This window comes from Podarcis vaucheri (genome assembly GCF_965113315.1).
Source record: "Podarcis vaucheri genome assembly, chromosome: 6".
Taxonomy (NCBI): Eukaryota; Metazoa; Chordata; class Lepidosauria; order Squamata; family Lacertidae; genus Podarcis; species Podarcis vaucheri.
In genome coordinates, this window is record NC_138764.1 from 40,827,431 (window position 1) to 40,847,185 (window position 19,755).

A 19,755-nucleotide genomic window follows, 5' to 3' on the forward strand; every position below is an offset into this window, starting at 1 on the left:
TACCTTCCCACCAGAGCGGTACCTATTTATCTACTTGCACTTTGACGTGCTTTCGAACTGCTAGGTTGGCAGGAGCAGGGACCGAGCAACGGGAGCTCACCCCGTTGCGGGGATTCGAACCACCGACTTTCTGATTAGCAAGTCCTAGGCTCTGTGGTTTAACCCACAGCACCACCCGCGTCCCTAACTGACTCATTAGGTGATAGCTAATGTCTCACAAGTAGACTTCCATTTGCATGATGAGACTACCCCTTTCTCTCTTCCACACACTCCCAAGAGAGGTCCTTCTATCTTCTAGAACATATTTTGAGTGTGCGCAGGGGGCTGCATGGCGGGTGGGGGGGATCTGTTCTACAATGGTGTCCATTTCACTGACAAATGGACATATTGGATTTCACCCATTAAAAACATGAGAGCAGAGAGTGAGTGCTAGGGCCACCCCTGTTCTCAAGGTGCATTAATTACTTCCACAACACAGGTAGCCTTTTCTTCCAGACAAAATGTAGTTGACCATGATAGATAATGGTCAAGCATACAGAGCATGGATCAAATTGCTCCAATAATCCTATCCACATCCTCAGCTCACAACTGAAAGACGTCTAAGTAATAAAGTACTGATAAAATTACTCCCTGGATACATTCTGCATTTGTATCCTTTCAAAAGTGGGATCAAAGTTGTGAGCGATTTCCTTTGCAAAATACCTTGTATCATAGAAGGCCTCTGATGGCACAAGGTAATCATGGGGTGGAAGGGATAAAAGCCTCCTCACAAGAGCTTTGCTGGATATTGGAGCATAGATTTCTAGCACAGAGTAGGCTCCAAGATGAGCTCTAGACAATGACTAGCCATGCTTACTCCTAATATGCTTTCGTCTATGTTGTAGCTGTCTTTTTAAAGCATACAATTGTCAGGCCAGCGTTCTGGAGATGAGCAGGAAGTGATCAGGTAAATTATACAGGGGCAGGCAGCCTAAGTAATTAATTGTTCAGACCGAGGAATAATGCCAGGCAGCAGCTTTCCAGCACTAGGTGAAATACCGGTAATAGCTCTTTGTTACCTTCTTTGGAGGTCTTTAAGCAGAGGCTTGACAACCATATGTCAGGAGTGCTCTGATGGTGTTTCCTGCTTGGCAGGGGGTTGGACTCAATGGCCCTTGTGGTCTCTTCCAACTCTATGATTCTATGAATGCCTAGTTGAGATGCAATAATACCGCCCTCTGGCCATCTGAAGTGATGAGGCACAATAGATGGCAAGCAACTGGTTCCCTTCTCTGGCAAACTAACACAGTGGCACAGATGGTAAAGGGCCTGGTTCCCACTGCAGGAGGACTTGGTTTTAAGACTCATAGGGCCAAATGATAACCATAACTGACATTTAACATAAAGCTTCAGGACAGAATACCTTCAAAGGTTCTACAAGTTCCAGGGTGTGCTTCAGATAAATTAAATTTGTTATCTTTGATTCAGATGCATTAACCTGTTAGAAAGCAGAAAAGGTATATATTTTATCATTATTTTACTGTTTGATTAGCATAATGTGGCCTAGATACTGTTGTGCTTAATATAATTGTTGCCTGTTCAATTGTATTCATATTTTTTTCTGCATGAAGCATGACCACAAATGTTAGGAATATTAACTGACTTATTTCCTTTCTCCCTAATGAACTGATCACTTTGACTGGCACTGTTATATCGCCATCATTTTGAATCATCTAATATTGACACTTGGTGATTCTATGTTTATCAGTTTTTGCAGTGAAACAGGAGCCTCTTTCATACAGTTTTGGTAGGGAAAAAGGAATATACACCCACACCCGCACCCCAGTACTTAGCACCTACCTGTTCACCTACGCAACACCTTAGTGGTCAAAACTTAACAATCTCATTCTATGGTGCTATGGAGAAAGGGGGAATTTATTGTGGACCACCAGCTTGCCACTTCTAGTAATCTACTAGAAATGTTCTAGTCAGGAATTTAGCTTTAGTGTCATGAAGACTAAATAGTAGCACCTATAGCTCTAGGCAGGCATGAATAATTGACAATTAGTGAAAGATAACATAGTAGCAGGTCTTAACAGAACAGTAATTCATAGGGTTCATAACACGAGCTACTTTATTACTGGATAAAGGTTGATCTGTTAATTCTAGTTTTATTGAGTTGGATGGCCACCTATCATGTATGATTTAGTTGAGATTTCTGCATTGCAGGGGGTTGGACTAGATGGCCCTTAAGATCCTTTCCAACTATACAATGCTATGATTTGTGTTATTGGTACTTTCCTCAAGTTAAAGCATTTTGCATGCTTTTTATATAGAATTATTTCACTTTTTGTCCTTTTTATCATTTATGTAGTTTTATTCAGTCACCGTTTGAAAACATTCTCTTATTTGAATTTTTACTGGAGCTTGTACATATTTTTTCCTAGTGTTATATTACTGGAGGCTAAAAACATTATTAACAATGATAACAATATTAGCTCTTTATTGTAGGAAATCATTATTTTGGAGACTGGGACTATGTGCCTAGTTGTTATAACCAACAAATGCCAAACCTAAAAATAATTTGATTTTCAAAAACATAAAGTGTAAGTGTAATTCAGTGAAAATTAAACACAGAGAAATTCCATTAAATTGTGTGAATTATTAAAAGAAATATAGTATGTTAAATTAATTTTTTATTAGTAATTAACAAACATTTAAAATATGTTCAATACCCTGTAATTGCAAACTTCTAGAAATCTAATAAAGATTTTTATCTCATTTGTACTCTGGTGTGGAAGTACTCAAATTTAAACGGTAAAATTCTCATTTAGTGCTGCAAGTTATGAACTGAGCACACAAATCAATTAAGAGATTTCTCTCAAAACAAACACAGAAGTGATCAATAATAAAAGGAAAGATAAGTGGCAGCTATTTATTTACCATTTATGAAGTAAAAGTATTTATAAACATACCGTATCCTGCTTTGGAATTTGAACTAAAACCGAAAGTAGTTGATCAGTGTCCAGGAATCTTGAAATAACTATAAAACAGAAATCAAGCAATCATTGAGCTCAAGCCACAACCGTTATATCCGATTGACTGAGATTTAATCCTATTAATATAATTAAGGCTAAACTGCTTTAAATCTAAAATTAATATGGCCAAAATGTTAGACAGAATATACTTTTTATCTTAATAAACATTAAATTTGATCAGAACAGCAACACTGGGGGAAGCTGTTCTCTCATATTGTATCATCAATCTGGATAATCCTCCAAAACTGCTATTGGCCTTGGGGGGGGAGGGGATACAGATATATCATTGGTATCAGAATTCACTTCCACTAGCTTGGAAATGTGGTGCAGGAAGGAAGAGTTAAACACTCCTTCCCCCAAGCCCCACTGTTCCAATCAAATCTGGAGATCCCTACACTTAAAAACTTAAAAAACATACATACATACATACATACATACATACATACATACAGCGATCCACTCATAACAAGCTGAGAATGAAGCAGCAACAATATTCATCCTGCTCAAAAGCTGTGATTAATAGAAATATAATACCCATTATTAAAGGAAATATGTTATCCATTCTATAAAGCGATATTTGATTACCTGACTGAAGACCCAAAAAGAGTTCCTCTTCCTGAAGTAGCTCTTGAACAGAATCCAACCTTGTATTAATAGTATCAGCATCAATCAAAGGCTCTAGAATATTAGATCGAAGTCTCCGACTTCCCCCTGGTGTTTTAGTATAATTTAGAACACCAAAAAGAGTGTGTCCATTCCTTTGAAAAACAGCACAGTTGGGGGGGGTCTCATTAAGAAGTTGATACAAAACAATTTAAACGTTCTGCAACTGCTAACACACAAATCACATTCCAAGGCTACACTCGTGCTCCTTCAATCTGCGGAAATTCTATCTCCATGAAATGCATGTTGCTGCATTTATTAACAGAAATTTGCACTCAAGTGATGATGGAACCTCTGCCCCCGCTGCATCCAGCTAACTGCACAAAAGCTTGAAATAGTTCTGGAAATATTTAGCAACCATCTCTCTGTGTGTAGGTGCTTTTCAATAAGGGAAATAATCAGAAGTTAGAAGTTTAGGAAAGGATGCCATGTACAGGAAAGCACTGAGTGGCCTTTGACATCAATATCATAGTGCACCCAACAATGCAGATGCTCTGTGGGAGCAGGGGAAGATTATGCTGGAGGTCTAAAGTGAGCTGCTCCAAACCTGTTCTTCATGTGCCAAAGAAGAAGGGTATTAGCACAAGACATAATACCGGCAACTATTATGCAACAAGTATATGACTTACTAAAACAGCTTCAGCATATAGCTATGCATTTGTTAAAGACCCAAGTCATGCATTTTGCTTATTAGTGCGTGACTATAATACATCAAAAGTTTTCTTCTGAGCAGTGAATTTTATTTCTCAGTGAAAAGGAAGTAATTTACTCAGACAGTGCCAAATGAAAGTATTGTGATAAGAACAAATGAGAGGAAAATTTAACTAATCATTTGTACAGATGTTATCAAGAATATTAGAATTGTATGTTCTGTCAAGCAAAAAGAGAGAGAACAGACTTCAGAAGAATATATTGAAACTAGTACCACATTTACCATTTCTGTCTGCAGTGGGAAGGAAGAGATTAACACAGAGAACTGGGGTGGAAGCAGCTATAACTTTAGTGGACACATTATGGCAAGTAGAGGGCAGAGAGCAAAGTGAGCAGGACAGTATCAGGCAGAGGCTGACACTAGCCAAGAAGTGGTTATTAGCCAGCCCAGTAGGAAAAAACTTCTTTACTGGGTTAAGTTAAAGCTTCCTAAGTAAGAATTAATGGTGGTGGCGGCGGCACAAGTTTAGGAGAATCATTGGAGCTGGAATAAATAACCCTCTTCTCTCCACATCTCCGATGACTCCTTTTGTTGTTGTTGTTAAATACACAACTTTGAAGGAAGACTCATGGGACTGCTCATCGCATGTAGCATATAATTATCCTAATCACAAACTTTAAAGGAAATGGTACATTCAGAATGGAATTTATACCGTGTTCAATATGGAACAACAAATATCTATAAAAAGAAACACAGGATAAACCAGGGGGGAGTGCACTTGAGGGGAGAAGCTCTTTAGGACCTCAGGGATTCCTACTGCCTGGGAATCACAAACAACAATCACAGCTCTGACTTCACTCATTGCCTAAATACACTGCTAGATGGGAGCAATCACATTTAGAAAACTATGTGCACCTTTTGCTTAATAACTTTATTTATTTATTTATTTATTTATTAAATTTCTATAGCACCATTCATCTGAGGATCACAAGGAAGTTTACAATATAATTTTTTCCCCTAGAAGACAAGAAAGTTCAGTCTGTGGCACCTGCCCGAGAGCACCATTGAAGCCCTTCATGGGTGCCATGGTTGGTGACACCTGGGTTAGACAGAAAAGACCAAAATATATTTTTAGCTGAAAAACAAACTTTATTTTTTAAAACACCGTAGGTATGCATCAATATCCGCCAGTTGTTGTATAATGCAAATATAAATTCATTCTATCTTTTCCATACCTTAGAGTTGTGAAATGAAACATCTTACCTAGGATTCCTATTGTTAGTTATTAATTCAAGGTTTATGGCTGACGTTGAATCAATCATTGCTGTTTGCTCACTTCCATGGAAACTAATCTTAAGTGACTTAGGTGCATAAACTGAATTTTGTATGAACTCAACATACTTCAGCACAGCTGCAACAGCTGCCAGACAGTAGTATCTATGAAATTGTAAGACAAAATAAAAACAAAATTGCACCTACTATTGTGCATAAGCTTTTAAGACTTACGGCTTACCTAGCTTTGAAGGTAGAAACCCTGAAAATATTAGCTAGGATGAGCTAGAGTAAGGCTTTCAAATAACTCTCAGAAACTGATAATGACATTTGAAAGGTCCTTCTTTGAAAGATAGTAAATCACATAAAATATCTAAAGGGCTCGCTTCTCCCATACACATCTGTCTAGCTGTTAAGATCTTCTCCAGGGCTCACTGCTGAGTCCTCCCACCTTCAGAATCAGAAAGCTATAAAGTCCAGGGCCTTCTCTGCGGTGGCACCTTGTTTCTGGAACTCCCTCATTTTTTATTTAGAGCATTTGTAACTTAATCTTCAGCAAAAAAAAGTTCCTACAAAGGCTTACACAAAATCAGTTAAAATAAGAGAGTCTCTGCTTGCAGTCTTACATATATGACAGACACAAAAGGTGAAATGGTCAGGGAGGCAAGAGGATTTGACTAGCATCTAGTCTGATAGTCTTTCAATGCCAGCATGCCCTGCAATCTCCCAAATCTGCTCCTGAGCACTGGGGAAACCACCAAAGCAGATCAGGGGGATGCGTGAAGTACATGGGAGTGGAGAAAAATTGTTCCACAAGTGGCAGTAATTCTACTTTTGCAATAATGTCATTATATACAACCCAAAGAGACTTTAATAATTTACTTTGCAAGAAATACTTGTGAGAGTATAACTCTTTGCTTTAAAACAACTGAGGAAGGAAGGGATGAAATATATTTATAAAAATTATGGATGGTATGGACAATGCTAAATATTTTCTCTCTCATCATTCTAGAACTGAGGCTCATCTAATTAAATTGATTGGCAGTAAATTCAGCATAAATGAAATAAAATACTTCATAGAACACATAGCTAACGTATCATTCATTTAAGCAGGGAATGGAGATTTCATCTAGCTTACACATTTCTTTAAAAAAATAAAGCTTACATGAATTAATAGTGCTTATTCCATCAGTCATCAACCAGGAAAGCAAAATATATTATTCATATTAAAGGCAGTGTACGTATAATATCCAGATGCTGAGGAGGTGGGGCTAAGGATGGCCATTTCCAAGATACACAGCTTGTTAATTTTTCAGAAGCAGCTAGTTGGCTACTGTTTGAAAGCAGAATAGTGGATGAGATGAATCTTGTCTGATCTTCCAAAGCAATTCATGTGTTAAGGGAAGAGCAAGGAATATTGCAGATGGTAAACCATCTGAAATAATTTCCTTTCTGTGGATAAAGTCGTCATGTTTGCCTGCTCTACAGGAATGACTCACAATCTCCCTGTCAACACATCTTATTATAATCAAGAACCATCTGTCATCAATGAAGGCTCAGAGATAGGACAGGTGGAAATATTACTTAGCCGATGTCCAGCTGGGTTTTAGTCCTGTTACAGAGACTTTATAAACAATCTGAAGTCTTGTACTACATAGTTATGGGTAGGGATGTAATAAGGCATCATTCTCTGTCCTGCCCTATATTCTTCACATGCAGCACTGTTTCCATTCTGCTGCAGTTAGTCTTCTATTAAAAGCTATGTTATTCATCTCTCCGTCTGCTGGTGAAATTATGTAACAAGTGTAACTTATTATGTAAATTATGTTGTCATGATGTTATTTAATCACATTCATTGAATGTGGAAAAATACTTGGGTATCATTTGTAGACTGAAAGCAGCAATAGTAAATATGAATCATATTCAATGGAACGATTTCTGTTCTGGACGTAAGTGAACATTGGCAATTTCTATCCTGGTTTCTGTTTTTGTTGGAATTCTGCAGCATCCCAAGTTAAGAGGAATTTTAGATTGAAATATGGTAAACAATTAAAATTCACATTCAACCATGAAGCACAGTGACCTTGGACAAACCACTGACATACAGCCTTACTTAACTCACACTGTTGTTGAAAAGCTAAAATGACAATAATAAATTGAGAGAGAGTGAGATATACCGTATTTTTTGCACCATAACACTCACTTTTTTCCTCCTAGAAAGTTAGAGGAAATGTCTGTGCGTGTTATGGAGGAAATGCCTACGGATTTTCCTCCTCTAAAAACTATGTGCGTGTTATGGTCGGGTGCGTGTTATAGAGCGAAAAATACGGTAAGTGAAATAAATACATTTAAGGCAGATACCTAAACCATGTCCTGTAAAATTTGTAGATCACAGTCTAGAAACTGTTACAAAAGATTCAAAGAAGGTTAACTAAGAATGAAAGCTAGTAAAAGCAAATGATTTGGAAAAGTGATCCTGGCATATGCACAGAGTGTAATCTTGAGACAAAGCCAATTTTTCCATTGTCTTGAATGTAAAGAGATAAAGATAAAAGCATAGTGTAAAGTCATACTTGGTGGTGATTCAAACACTGTAGGAGTGGACTATCTGAAATGAATTTATATAGGCATAAACCGCTGAAGCTGAGCAAAACTTTGAAGCTACAATTGAATAATAAACAAAAACAGGAACAGAGGAGACAATGCATTACTTTATGCAATTGTTCTTTTTCCAACAGAAGCAACCATTTTGGCCTATACGCCCTCTGCTGGAATAAAGCACTGGTTGCACATATCGAACAGCAACATAAGAACACAACTTGGAGCTATAAAGGAACTAAAGTGATATAACTAATGAAAGATAACTGACAGAGAGTCTTTCTTAAGACATTCCATTAAGGAAAACAGCAGCTTCACAGCAGTTTAACACTCTAATCCTAAACACATTTACCTGGAAGTATTTCTATATAAACTTTATTTTCATGCGGCTCACCTCCTCACCCCTTGCCTTTTCCTGTAAGACCTATTACAGTCGTTAAGAGTCGTCAACAGGCTCTCCCAGCTATCTGCCTATCTCCCATTCCCACCACCCTTCTGAGTAACACCCCTCCCCACCTTCTCACTATATAGAAGGATCTGGCAACTTCTGTTTCAGTGTATCTGAAGAAGTGTGCAGGCACACGAAAGCTCATACCAAGAACTAACTTAGTTGGTCTTTAAGGTGCTACTGGAAGGAATTTTTTTTATTTTCATGTAACGTTGTGTGATATCATATCTTTCTATAAATCCAACCCACAATTATTAAGGAGAAGGTTATACTGAGCCAACAGAACATACTCCAAGCTGCTTTATGCAGAGTTAAGGTTATAGCCAACTAAACCATTGCACATGTGAAACAAGAACCAAGAACTCAACAGAAATTCCCTTCTTTCTCTCCCCCCGGCCTCCAAAACCCCTCCCGCCCCCAATCTATTGCAGAGGCTTGGAGAAAACCTTAGCGCACTCTCTAATTATTTTATCTAGTTGGTGTAAGAGTCAACAACATCAAATTATAATTGGTTGGTAAATACAGTTTCAACGGGGATAATGATTACAGAAATGTTGAAAGCAAACAATGGCTTGGATCCAAACCTGCTTTTGGGCAAGTACAATGGGATTTCATTGATGCAAGGCAGCTCAGTTCCTGCTGATTCACCCTCCCACTGCAATCCTCTGTGCTATATTCTATATGCTTCCAAACACTTCCTTGCCTCCAGGAGTTGCTTTTCAGGATGTACCAGGGGATTGTGGTGAAGGATGTGTGTAGAAAAACCCTAGAATTCTACTCATGTATCTTTGGTTTCAACCCAATATACAATAATAAGTAACCCAACATATTGGGCCAAAATCAATCATTATTATCAACAAGGAATATATATAAAGTTTTGAGGAATATTTATATCAACATACCGGTATATAAGTATTTTAAAATATTTAGATCACTGTCTGAAAGCAGTAGACTAATAATCTTGTAGGTAGATGACCAGCCTATGAACTGTGAAATTACTAAAAATGTGGCATATCCAAAGATAAACTGGTAATTTCTATTTACATACATACTTGGACTGAACTTCCATCAGAACAGTGCTGAACTCAGGTATACATAATTGCTCAATATATTCCAAGCCTTTTGTTTCATGGAAGTATTTTCTTTGGACTGTAGTGAAAGTCACATTCTGGAAAACAAGCAAAGGCAGGATTACAGAACGTTGCTCCAATATGTAGAACCTTTCATTCCACTGTTCTAAAGAAATTAATAATTTCAAGCAGCAAAGCGAATTATTTACTTGTAAAGTCCCAAGTCTCAATATTTGCATTTTGCTATGGGTGTGATTCAGAAACACACATATGCACTGAATGGGTCATTTTTGTAAGCCTTTGATTACGTTTTTATTTTATTCAATTTTTAAGTGCCCCTTCATCAAACAAGATCCTGAGTCGGTTTGCACACATAAACATATTATAGCAAAACTAATAGTAACTAATTAAAATAAAACACTTTCCCACAGCTTCCAAATGTCAATACACTTAATTAATTAGGTATTCTGCTTCTTTCCCAATTGTTCATTTTTCCTATGCAATAATTAAAAATTATGGCTCTTTTCCCCCTCCCACCACTCTTTCCCCTTCAAATAGCCTCTGGACGTTCCTGTGTAAACTTTGGCAGGTTTCTTACCCTGGGGCACCTCCCTCATAGTTTGAACCCCCAGGAAGGAAGAGGAGGGCAAGTTCCATTGCACAGCCAAAAGTCCTTGTGCTAGCAGATGCACTTGATTGGATACCACTCCAATGGTTTCCTACATGAAAATCCCTGGATGCATGTTTGAGATTTGGCAGGCTTAATCTACTCTCAAGGGACTCCTTTATCTGCAATCTTGCCCAAAAAAGATATAACTGTTTGTAGATTCCCCTTTAGAGTTATTGGAGCCATAGCAGAGCATCAGATTTAACAAATCAGATTTGGGTCCAAATAACATGCTGAATCAGAATAACACAGATTGGCCTGCTTCTAGATGTTAGAAACACAAGGTGAATCCTGCACACCTTCATAATATAGTTTCTAAACTATGGTTACTACAAAATGTTTTGCAGTTGTTTGAACTGAGAAATTAGTAGCAATACATTGCTAGCTTCAAAGGAGTTTAAGCATTAGTCTGAGTCATCAGTGAAGAAGTTGTTGGTAGGAATTTTTTTAGAACACGAATAGGCTGACTGCACACTTTGTTGTTTAATTTTTTTAAAAAAACTACTTCAACAATGGGCTTTAAATTTACAAAGCAACAGCCTCCCTTAATAATAAAGCATTGCTAATTTATGGGCTCTTCTGCACATCTTTTGAAAATGCACCATTTTCCACATGTTTTGTGCACTGTTTTGCACTACAGTCTTTTGTGGTTCTATACCACAAGTGATCTCACATTCCATGGTAAAAGGTTCACATGTCCTGCTCATTTCCCCCCTCAGCTCTACTGTTGTGTTTCTCGTGTACCTCTCATCACCAAACCATAAACTAGATGGCAGTTTTCTGTCACTGTTTTCTGAAGATATAGGAGGGATGTGCTCTCTGCTTCTTTTTCAGTATTTCCATCACATTGTTTGATTATTGCTGTGTTCTGACTAAATATTATTGTTTCTAGCAATGCATTTCAGCAATGTACGGTACATTACTATCTGTCTCTGGTTTCAGCTTTCTCTACCATGCACACTGTTTGCCCTGAGTATTTTTGAGGTCCAAAGGAGAAGGATATACTGCACTCTGACTAAACATGGTTACTAGTGTTATATTCCACCCCAATATCCTGAATGGTGCAAGATTTCAGGGGTCCAAGCACTTACGCAGGGTCTGTGTGTCCTTTGGAAATGAGGCACATCAGAGACTGCAGTATCTTTACAATATATGGTTTATTTACGCATATATACAACCAGATCTAGATGGAGGGAGTTCAGAGCATTCACATTCCAGTAGAGTCTCTTGCTTCTTGCATAGGTGCAGCAGTCTTGTATCCAAAACAGCAACAAGCCATGCTCTGCCCCATGTTGGCCCACTTTCTCAGCAGCTTGCAAACTCCAAACTGATTTTCCTGCTCCCTTGCATCAGGTCAAAATGAAATCCTAAACCTTTTCCAAATTGTCTTGTCTCTGCACACTAACACACAGCTGGAGGAGGGACTCCACTTCCCTTGCTGTCTGACACTGAAATTCCTGACGACCCATCTTTTGTTAGGCTAATGACTTGGCCATCATCAGCTTTGATCTGCCAATGACCCACACTCAGCTAGCTTTGCCAGGCTGGACTGGCTTGTTTAACATACAGTGGTACCTCAGGTTACAGACGCTTCAGGTTACAGATGCTTCAGGTTACAGACTCCACTAACCCAGAAATAGTACCTCGGGTTAAGTACTGCACTGCCAGAGCACGATTTCTGTTCTCATTCTGAAGCAAAGTTCTTAACCTGAAGCACTATTTATGGGTTAGCGGAGTCTGTAACCTAAAGCGTTTGTAACCTGAAGCATATGTAACCCGAGGTACCACTGTATAATCTTTCTCTCTATTATGCAAGTGACAACAACATGCAATTCCCCCCCCCCATGAGGGTTTAATTTTAGTTTTATTCAGAGAAAATAAATGGTTCTTCTTTAAGAAATTGGGCTACAGCTACCACACAAATACTTGTCAAATAATATGTTAAATAAGTGTTCCTTGAATGTACCTTGAAATTTTCTGTTATCAAGCTGAACAATTTTGTTGCATTTCCTGTATCACATGCAGTATTTGACATGATGATTTCCAAAGGTGCTAAAATTCTGAGTTTAGTGATAACCTAAAAAAAGTAACATGATTTGGTAAAAATATTTACATGAGCAGCTTTTATAGCACATGTTGTTATTTATTTATTTATTTATTTTTAATGTGTGTGTGTGTGTGTGTGTGTGTGTGTGAGAGAGAGAGAGAGAGAGAGAGAGAGAGAGAGAGAGAGAGAGAGAGAGACATAATCAGTGTGCACAACAGTGTGTAACTACAGGACAAGTATTTGCCCTTTAAACTGCAATCTCAAATATGACACAGGGAGTCAACAGAGGGAAAGAAAAAGAAAAGGGGGGACTGAGCAAGAGAATGGTAGCAATTGAGTAACATGTTGTTATCAAGAATCATATGCTTGCTGTCATTTTGAGTAGCTTTCTAGCTCCTTTATTCCAAAATCTCTGTTTGGTCTGTCAAGGCAGACAAAGCTGAGACCTAGGACAAGAAAGCAACAAGTGCAGAGGAGGCACACAGGGAGAAGGGGGAAGTTCCATTGTGTGAGTGTGCCTCATTATGCACACGCAACAATTTAGGTAATCTTGTCCAGTGAGTCAGTGACTGTAATTCTATGCCAAGTACATGCAATACCTATTGACTTCAATGCAAGGGGGACTTAAGCAGTTTATATACAAATATATATCCAGATTTACCTTGGCATATGTTGTATTGTCTGCAAACTGAGATAGCACAACTTCTGGATTTTTTAAGTCAATACTTGCCATCCCCACTTCACCTCTGGCAAGACCTCTCCCTTCTATTACAGCCACAATAACAGATGCAGCATTGTGAGCAGAGACTGAAGATGATGTAACTGTAAAAACAGTGTGATACATTAGGTAACCTGACCTAATCTAAACTCTGCTCTAGCTCTACAAAAATTAATTGAGTTTGTTACAAGCAACACTTGATTGTTCATATTGCTGTTTAAAGCATGTGCTTCTCTCAGGTATATCAAAACTTTGAAAAGCCCAAAATAATTTATCTTGAGAAAAATCACACATGGTGCAACATTTACAGATATGTGTGCAGTATATCATATCTATGTAAAACAATGTTTACAAAGACAAACATAAGCAGTACTTTACTAGGCATATATACTTTATAAACAACTGTTTTTAACATTAAGCGTTTTGTAGTCACACTGATTTAAGCACTGCATGTGCTTTTCTTGCTCATTAAAAACAGAGGGCAAAATCCAACATTGAATGAATGAATTGATTGATTTCGGTCACTGATCAGAGTCCAACATTGTACCAATGGATTTTCCCTTCCTTCCTTCCTGCGGCAGTCCCCACCAACCTGTTCCAGAGGGTCCCCAATCCTCCAGAGTAGTTTGGGAGTTCATAGTGGATGTAAGGAGGGATAAAGGAAGGGAACTCCCATTTGCACAAGATGAAATTTGTTGCACAAGTGGAATATTACCCAATATGGCTGAACTGTGCTCCATAATTTTTAAGTCAGAAGAAAATTACTCATAAAGTTTCTGCATTACTTACATAAACTAATGCCAACCTTTCTATTAGACCCCAATGCCTATTAAATAATGCCAACATTTTCTGTTTTATTTTATAGTAAGAACTGTTTATGTGTGTTTTAAAAGAGAAAACAGAACCCTGAAGACAGGTCAGTGCACATGTGGAGTTTTGAAATACGAGGGCTGTTGCATCCTGTCCACTACAATGGACGGGATCTAATCATTCCCACATGCATGAAGAGGTATGTTTGCACAGCTTCTCCCTTTAATTGGACCCATAATGTTTATCAGAATGCTGTTTGTGAGATGAAACAGCTGGCCATTTATTTGCAAAAAAAGTCACTAATTTTTTATATTGTTCTGATGCTGTTTCTCAAAACAATTTCCACTGTTTGTGAATGGCGTTGAGGGAAATCTGAATAACTTTATACTTTTTGTGACCTTATTGTCAAAGTGCTATACTAATTTTACTAACAGGTGAATGGTATGCGCCACTACACTAAGATTTGTAGATGTCAAATGCAATACCAGAGGCCCAGTCACACACCAAGCTGCAATCCAAGAGCAGTTTTTATTTGTAATAAGTGACCATTCCTCCCTTCCTGGCATAGTTTTGCTAAGCAAAGGCAAAAACAAGGTACTGCATATCAGTGACAGACCATTAAGTGGCATTTCAAGCAATCCTTTAATGCTATTCTCCAATACAAAATGGCATTTAAATGCTAGTGTGACAGTAACAAAAATGGAACTGTCAGTTAACAAAACATTTAGATGATGAATAAAATGATGTTGTTTCTAATGTAATTATATTTTCAAAAAATATCCCTAGAATTGTCTAGGTAATTATTTTTATTACAAAATACCTTAAGGGCCAGAAATTGACATTAAGAAATTACCGGTATATGCAATGTGGTTCACATGTCCTAAATGATAGTTGTCACATCATGTTCAGTCATACAGCAGATAATGCTTACAACAGCACAAACGGTAAATCACCAGTCAAAACATCAGTATATGTTTGTTTCTTTTGTTTAAAAACACGTTCTGTTGGTGATTACAACACTAGAGAACTCATCAGTCTTTTTAATCAAATGTTAATATGGAAAGTAATATCATCATCAATCTTTTTTTCAATTTCAGAATCATGCTCACTATTCTGGCAGTCAACATCTTCATCAATGTCAACTCTCCTCTTATTTATCTTTTTGCATACTATACAATGGAGAAGGCATTCAAAACTGCTTGCTTTCCCACTTACAATAATTGAATAATTAATAATTATATTTCATTAGAATAGCCTAGCCTAACAAAATATATAATGTTAAATACATTATATCTGACATCAATAGCAGGGAAGATTCTGGAGCAGATCATTAAGCAAACAGTCTGTGAGCACCTAGAAAGGAATGCTGTGATCACCAATAGTCAGCATGGATTTCTGAAAAATAAGTCATGTCAGACTAACCTGATCTCGTTTTTTGACAGAATTACAAGCCTGGTAGATGAAGGGAACGCAGTGGATGTAGCCTACCTTGATTTCAGCAAGGCATTTGACAAGGTGCCCCATGATATTCTTGTAAAGAAGCTGGTAAAATGCGGTCTTGACTATGCTACCACTCAGTGGATTTGTAACTGGCTGACTGACCGAACCCAAAGGGTGCTCATCAATGGTTCCTCTTCATCCTGGAGAAGAGTGACTAGTGGGGTGCCACAGGGTTCTGTCTTGGGCCCGGTCTTATTCAACATCTTTATCAACGACTTGGATGATGGACTCAAGGGCATCCTGATCAAATTTGCAGATGACACCAAACTGGGAGGGGTGGCTAACACCCCAGGGGACAGGATCACACTTCAAAACGACCTTGACAGATTAGAGAACTGGGCAAAAACAAACAAGATGAATTTTAACAGGCAGAAATGTAAAGTATTGCACTTGGGCAAAAAAAATGAGAGGCACAAATATAAGATGGGTGACACCTGGCTTGAGAGCAGTACATGTGAAAAGGATCTAGGAGTCTTGGTTGACCACAAACTTGACATGAGCCAACAGTGTGACGCGGCAGCTAAAAAAGCCAATGCAATTCTGGGCTGCATCAATAGGAGTATAGCATCTAGATCAAGGGAAGTAATAGTGCCACTGTATTCTGCTCTGGTCAGACCACACCTGGAGTACTGTGTCCAGTTCTGGGCACCACAATTCAAGAAGGACACTGACAAACTGGAACGTGTCCAGAAGAGGGCAACCAAAATGGTCAAAGGCCTGGAAACGATGCCTTATGAGGAACGGCTAAGGGAGCTGGGCATGTTTAGCCTGGAGAAGAGGAGGTTAAGGGGTGATATGATAGCCATGTTCAAATATATAAAAGGATGTCACATAGAGGAGGGAGAAAGGTTGTTTTCTACTGCTCCAGAGAAGCGGACACGGAGCAATGGATCCAAACTACAAGAAAGAAGATTCCACCTAAACATTAGGAAGAACTTCCTGACAGTAAGAGCTGTTCGACAGTGGAATTTGCTGCCAAGGAGTGTGGTGGAGTCTCCTACTTTGGAGGTCTTTAAGCAGAGGCTTGACAACCATATGTCAGGAGTGCTCTGATGGTGTTTCCTGCTTGGCAGGGGGTTGGACTCGATGGCCCTTGTGGTCTCTTCCAACTCTATGATTCTATGATTCTATGAAATAGTAATTCTTTGTTGTGTTGTTAACTACTATAACCATAGTCAGGTTTGCTAGCTGTAACTTTCCAAAAACATTCTAATATAATTTTACACTGCCCTCTACTGTCCACTTAATTTTTTGCCAACGGTGGATGCAAGAATATAACAGAATGAAATGCCACATAATTTTTCAACAATTCTGGTCTTAATACTTGTAAGATTTCCCTGAGATGCTAAATATCTGCCTCAAAACTGTTTGATTATAACTTAAGAAACCAGAACATGCAAGGATATCACTTTAAGGGGAAATGACTTTCTAACAGAAATCTGTAAAGTCTTCAGAGCACCAGTAAACTATTTGCATTTAAAAAAAAACAACAAAAAAACAACAGTATATCAGGGAAGACCTTCTCCAATGCTCCCCAAATCAACCCTAATTCTAACTCATTATGTATAAAATGTAACAAAATACATTTCATGCTTTATTAATTCAGAACACAAATCCAGGAATTATTACTGGATAACATTTAATAGTATCTATCTTTGCATTGGGCAACATCTAGAATACTGTAGACTGTGCTGGTGGGCCCATCTAAAAAATCTTATCATGGAGCTGAAGACACAGAAAATGCCAGATAAAACAATAAAGGCCAAAATGACCTTTCCTGTGGGAATTTTTTTTAGAGGTTGAGATTTTAATTTAGTCCAGAAAAAATAATTATGAGAGGATATGACAGTGGTCTACAAAATTGGGGAAATGTGATCTCTAGCAACAGGTATTCAGATAACTCTGACGGTAACTATCAAAAACCCACAAACAGGACCTGAGTGCAACCATGTTAGCCCCGCTTTTGATTCCTAGCAACTGGTATTCACACGCATACTGCCTCTTATAGCGGAGTTAGAGCATAAACTTAACCTCCATGAAATTGTCTAACCATCTCTGAAAGCTTTCCAAGTTGGTGGTCATCACTACATTTTGTATGAGTGAATTAAATAATGTAATATATGAAGAAATACTTGTTTCTGTGTGTCTCAAATCTCCAGCCATTCAGCTTCACTCAATGACCCCTCGTTCTGTTATCATGAGAGAAACACTGCACTCTGTCAACTGTCTCCACACTATGACTCCCCTTACCCGCTTTTTAAAAAATTAAGAAGCCTGAAAGAAGTAATATTTTTTCATGGGGGGGGGCTGTAGATATAGATTCCTGATCATTATGGCTGTCTTGTGTATCTTTTTCTTCTCTACAATATTCTTTTGAGATGTGGCAACCAGAACTGTATGAAGTATTTCAAGTGTGCACTGGTACTGAATATGCAAAATTAGATTATTTTTGTCTGAATATGCATCACTTTACACTTGTTTACATTGCACTGTATTTCCTATTTTAATGCCAGTCACCCAATTTGGAGAGATCCTTTTGGAGCTCCTCACAACCCCTTTTTGTTTTTACTTTTCGTTTTAATGATTTGGTGTTATCAGCAAAGCCACCTTACTTTTCACTTTCATAAAAATAGAATTTGGATATGTGCAGTGAAATAGACTGGCAGTAGGTTCACAAGATACATTACACAACAATAAGTAAGAAATTTGCAGAATTGCCCAGCATGGTATGTGGTGATGGCCCTCAGCTATATGGCTTTGAAAAGGCTTGGAGAAATCAGTGGAGGAAGAGTTTCTCAACAGGTATTACTGTATTTAAGAGAAGTGGAACCTGCAACAATTAAAAGTGCTTTGTATTTAGCACTTCTCACAAGCTTGGTGATACCTCCTTCTGGTATGTGGAAGGCGCTGTTTTTGTTACATAAAGACTGACACCTCTCAACTTCAGAAAGAGAGGCAATGCAAGTTAAATGGAAGCACCATGTTAAGAGGCAGTACACCTTGAGTATTGGATGCTGGAGACAAAAAGCAGGGGAAGGTCATCACCATTACGCCTTGCCTGTGAGCTTCTCAAAGGTTTTGGGTCCGAGCACAATTTATGGTATCTGGACTAAATAGATCTTAATCTGATCCATCAATGCAATTCTTATGTTCTTCTCCAAGTCTGAAATTTGCATTTTCTAAATTCATGAGGTACAGGTATAAAGCAGGAAAACAATGAAACTGGGTTTTTTCTAAAGTTAACTTCTCATTGTGGGAGCTGCTGCACTGCTGCAGTCTTTCTGTCCCCTGAAGGTAACAACAGAAGCCTTGAGCCATTTGGGAGACGACCCTGCAAGTGCTGCTGCCTCAACATTCTATCCAGTGCACAACACTGACTTTTTGTTACATAGAAATGTGACAATTTATTTTGTGATATATTGATCATGGAAACACACAAGACATCTTCTAACCTAACCTCATCTTGAAGATACAGTTACATTCTGATGCCTTACAGCAGAATTTGTGAAAATTCTTCAAGAAAATCTCTTTTCCACAACCATGAGTTAGGGTAACAAATGATCAAACCAAATATGGACTCCAATGGTGGTCACCCACCAGCGGAAATGATTTCCACTGGGGCAATGCGACTTTCCCTTCTTCTCTTGCCCCCTGCAGCCCCAAAATTTTATCCTCAGGGCTGGGGACCATCTTCAGAGTGAATTTGGGGAGGCTGTGGGGGACAGATAAGAAGCCCATTCATGGAGTGTTGCCCCAACTATTTTTATTTTGTATTTACAACCCATCTGTGTAAATATTAAGATGTACAAATCACAGTAGGTGAACTTCACCTGAATATCCCATAAAAGGAGTCCCGTTTCTGCACCCTGTTCTACTTGAAGAGAGAGGTGTTTTTCGTACTCGAGAAATATGTAGAGCTCGGGTTGAAGAAGAGCTTGTCAAATTCACTGTGCTAATGTTTTCTGCATAGGAACTCTTGTCTCCAAAGTATGACTCTAATAAAAAAAAAGAATTGCTCTTAAGGAGAAATTTAGAATTAGTGATTGCAATGTTTGCTTTGCAGAGATAGCTGCAACAGTAGCTTGTAAGAACAATCTTGATCCTATTAAATTCAATGTAAAATTACTCTGAGACCTGTAACAGAAATGATCACCCTAACAAATAATTTTAGGATGTTCTAAACATATTTGGAAAATCAGGATAACCAATTCCCATTTTAACAAAAATTAATCATTTTCTGCACAAGCAAAAGAAAAAAACAGTACCTGTTATATATTTATTATATATAATTGT

The 19,755-nt window shown here is 38.1% G+C and overlaps 1 protein-coding gene across 6 annotated transcripts in view; it reads right to left on the minus strand.

The window, feature by feature from the left end:
- MSH4 (mutS homolog 4) overlaps positions 1–19,755 on the minus strand; it is a 33,973-nt gene that overhangs the window by 12,193 nt on the left and 2,025 nt on the right. For 2 of the 6 annotated variants that reach the window (XM_082227229.1, XM_082227231.1), the window contains exons 2-9: positions 19,293–19,477; positions 13,096–13,256; positions 12,354–12,464; positions 9,703–9,818; positions 5,596–5,769; positions 3,603–3,775; positions 2,955–3,022; positions 1,403–1,477 (exon numbers count right to left, since the gene is read on the minus strand). In XM_082227229.1, the coding sequence (XP_082083355.1) occupies positions 1,403–1,477; positions 2,955–3,022; positions 3,603–3,775; positions 5,596–5,769; positions 9,703–9,818; positions 12,354–12,464; positions 13,096–13,256; positions 19,293–19,477 (1,063 nt within the window). The remainder of the gene's footprint in view (positions 1–1,402; positions 1,478–2,954; positions 3,023–3,602; positions 3,776–5,595; positions 5,770–9,702; positions 9,819–12,353; positions 12,465–13,095; positions 13,257–19,292; positions 19,478–19,755) is intronic. The other 4 variants (XM_082227232.1, XM_082227230.1, XM_082227234.1 and 1 more) reach the window with 4 other exon arrangements.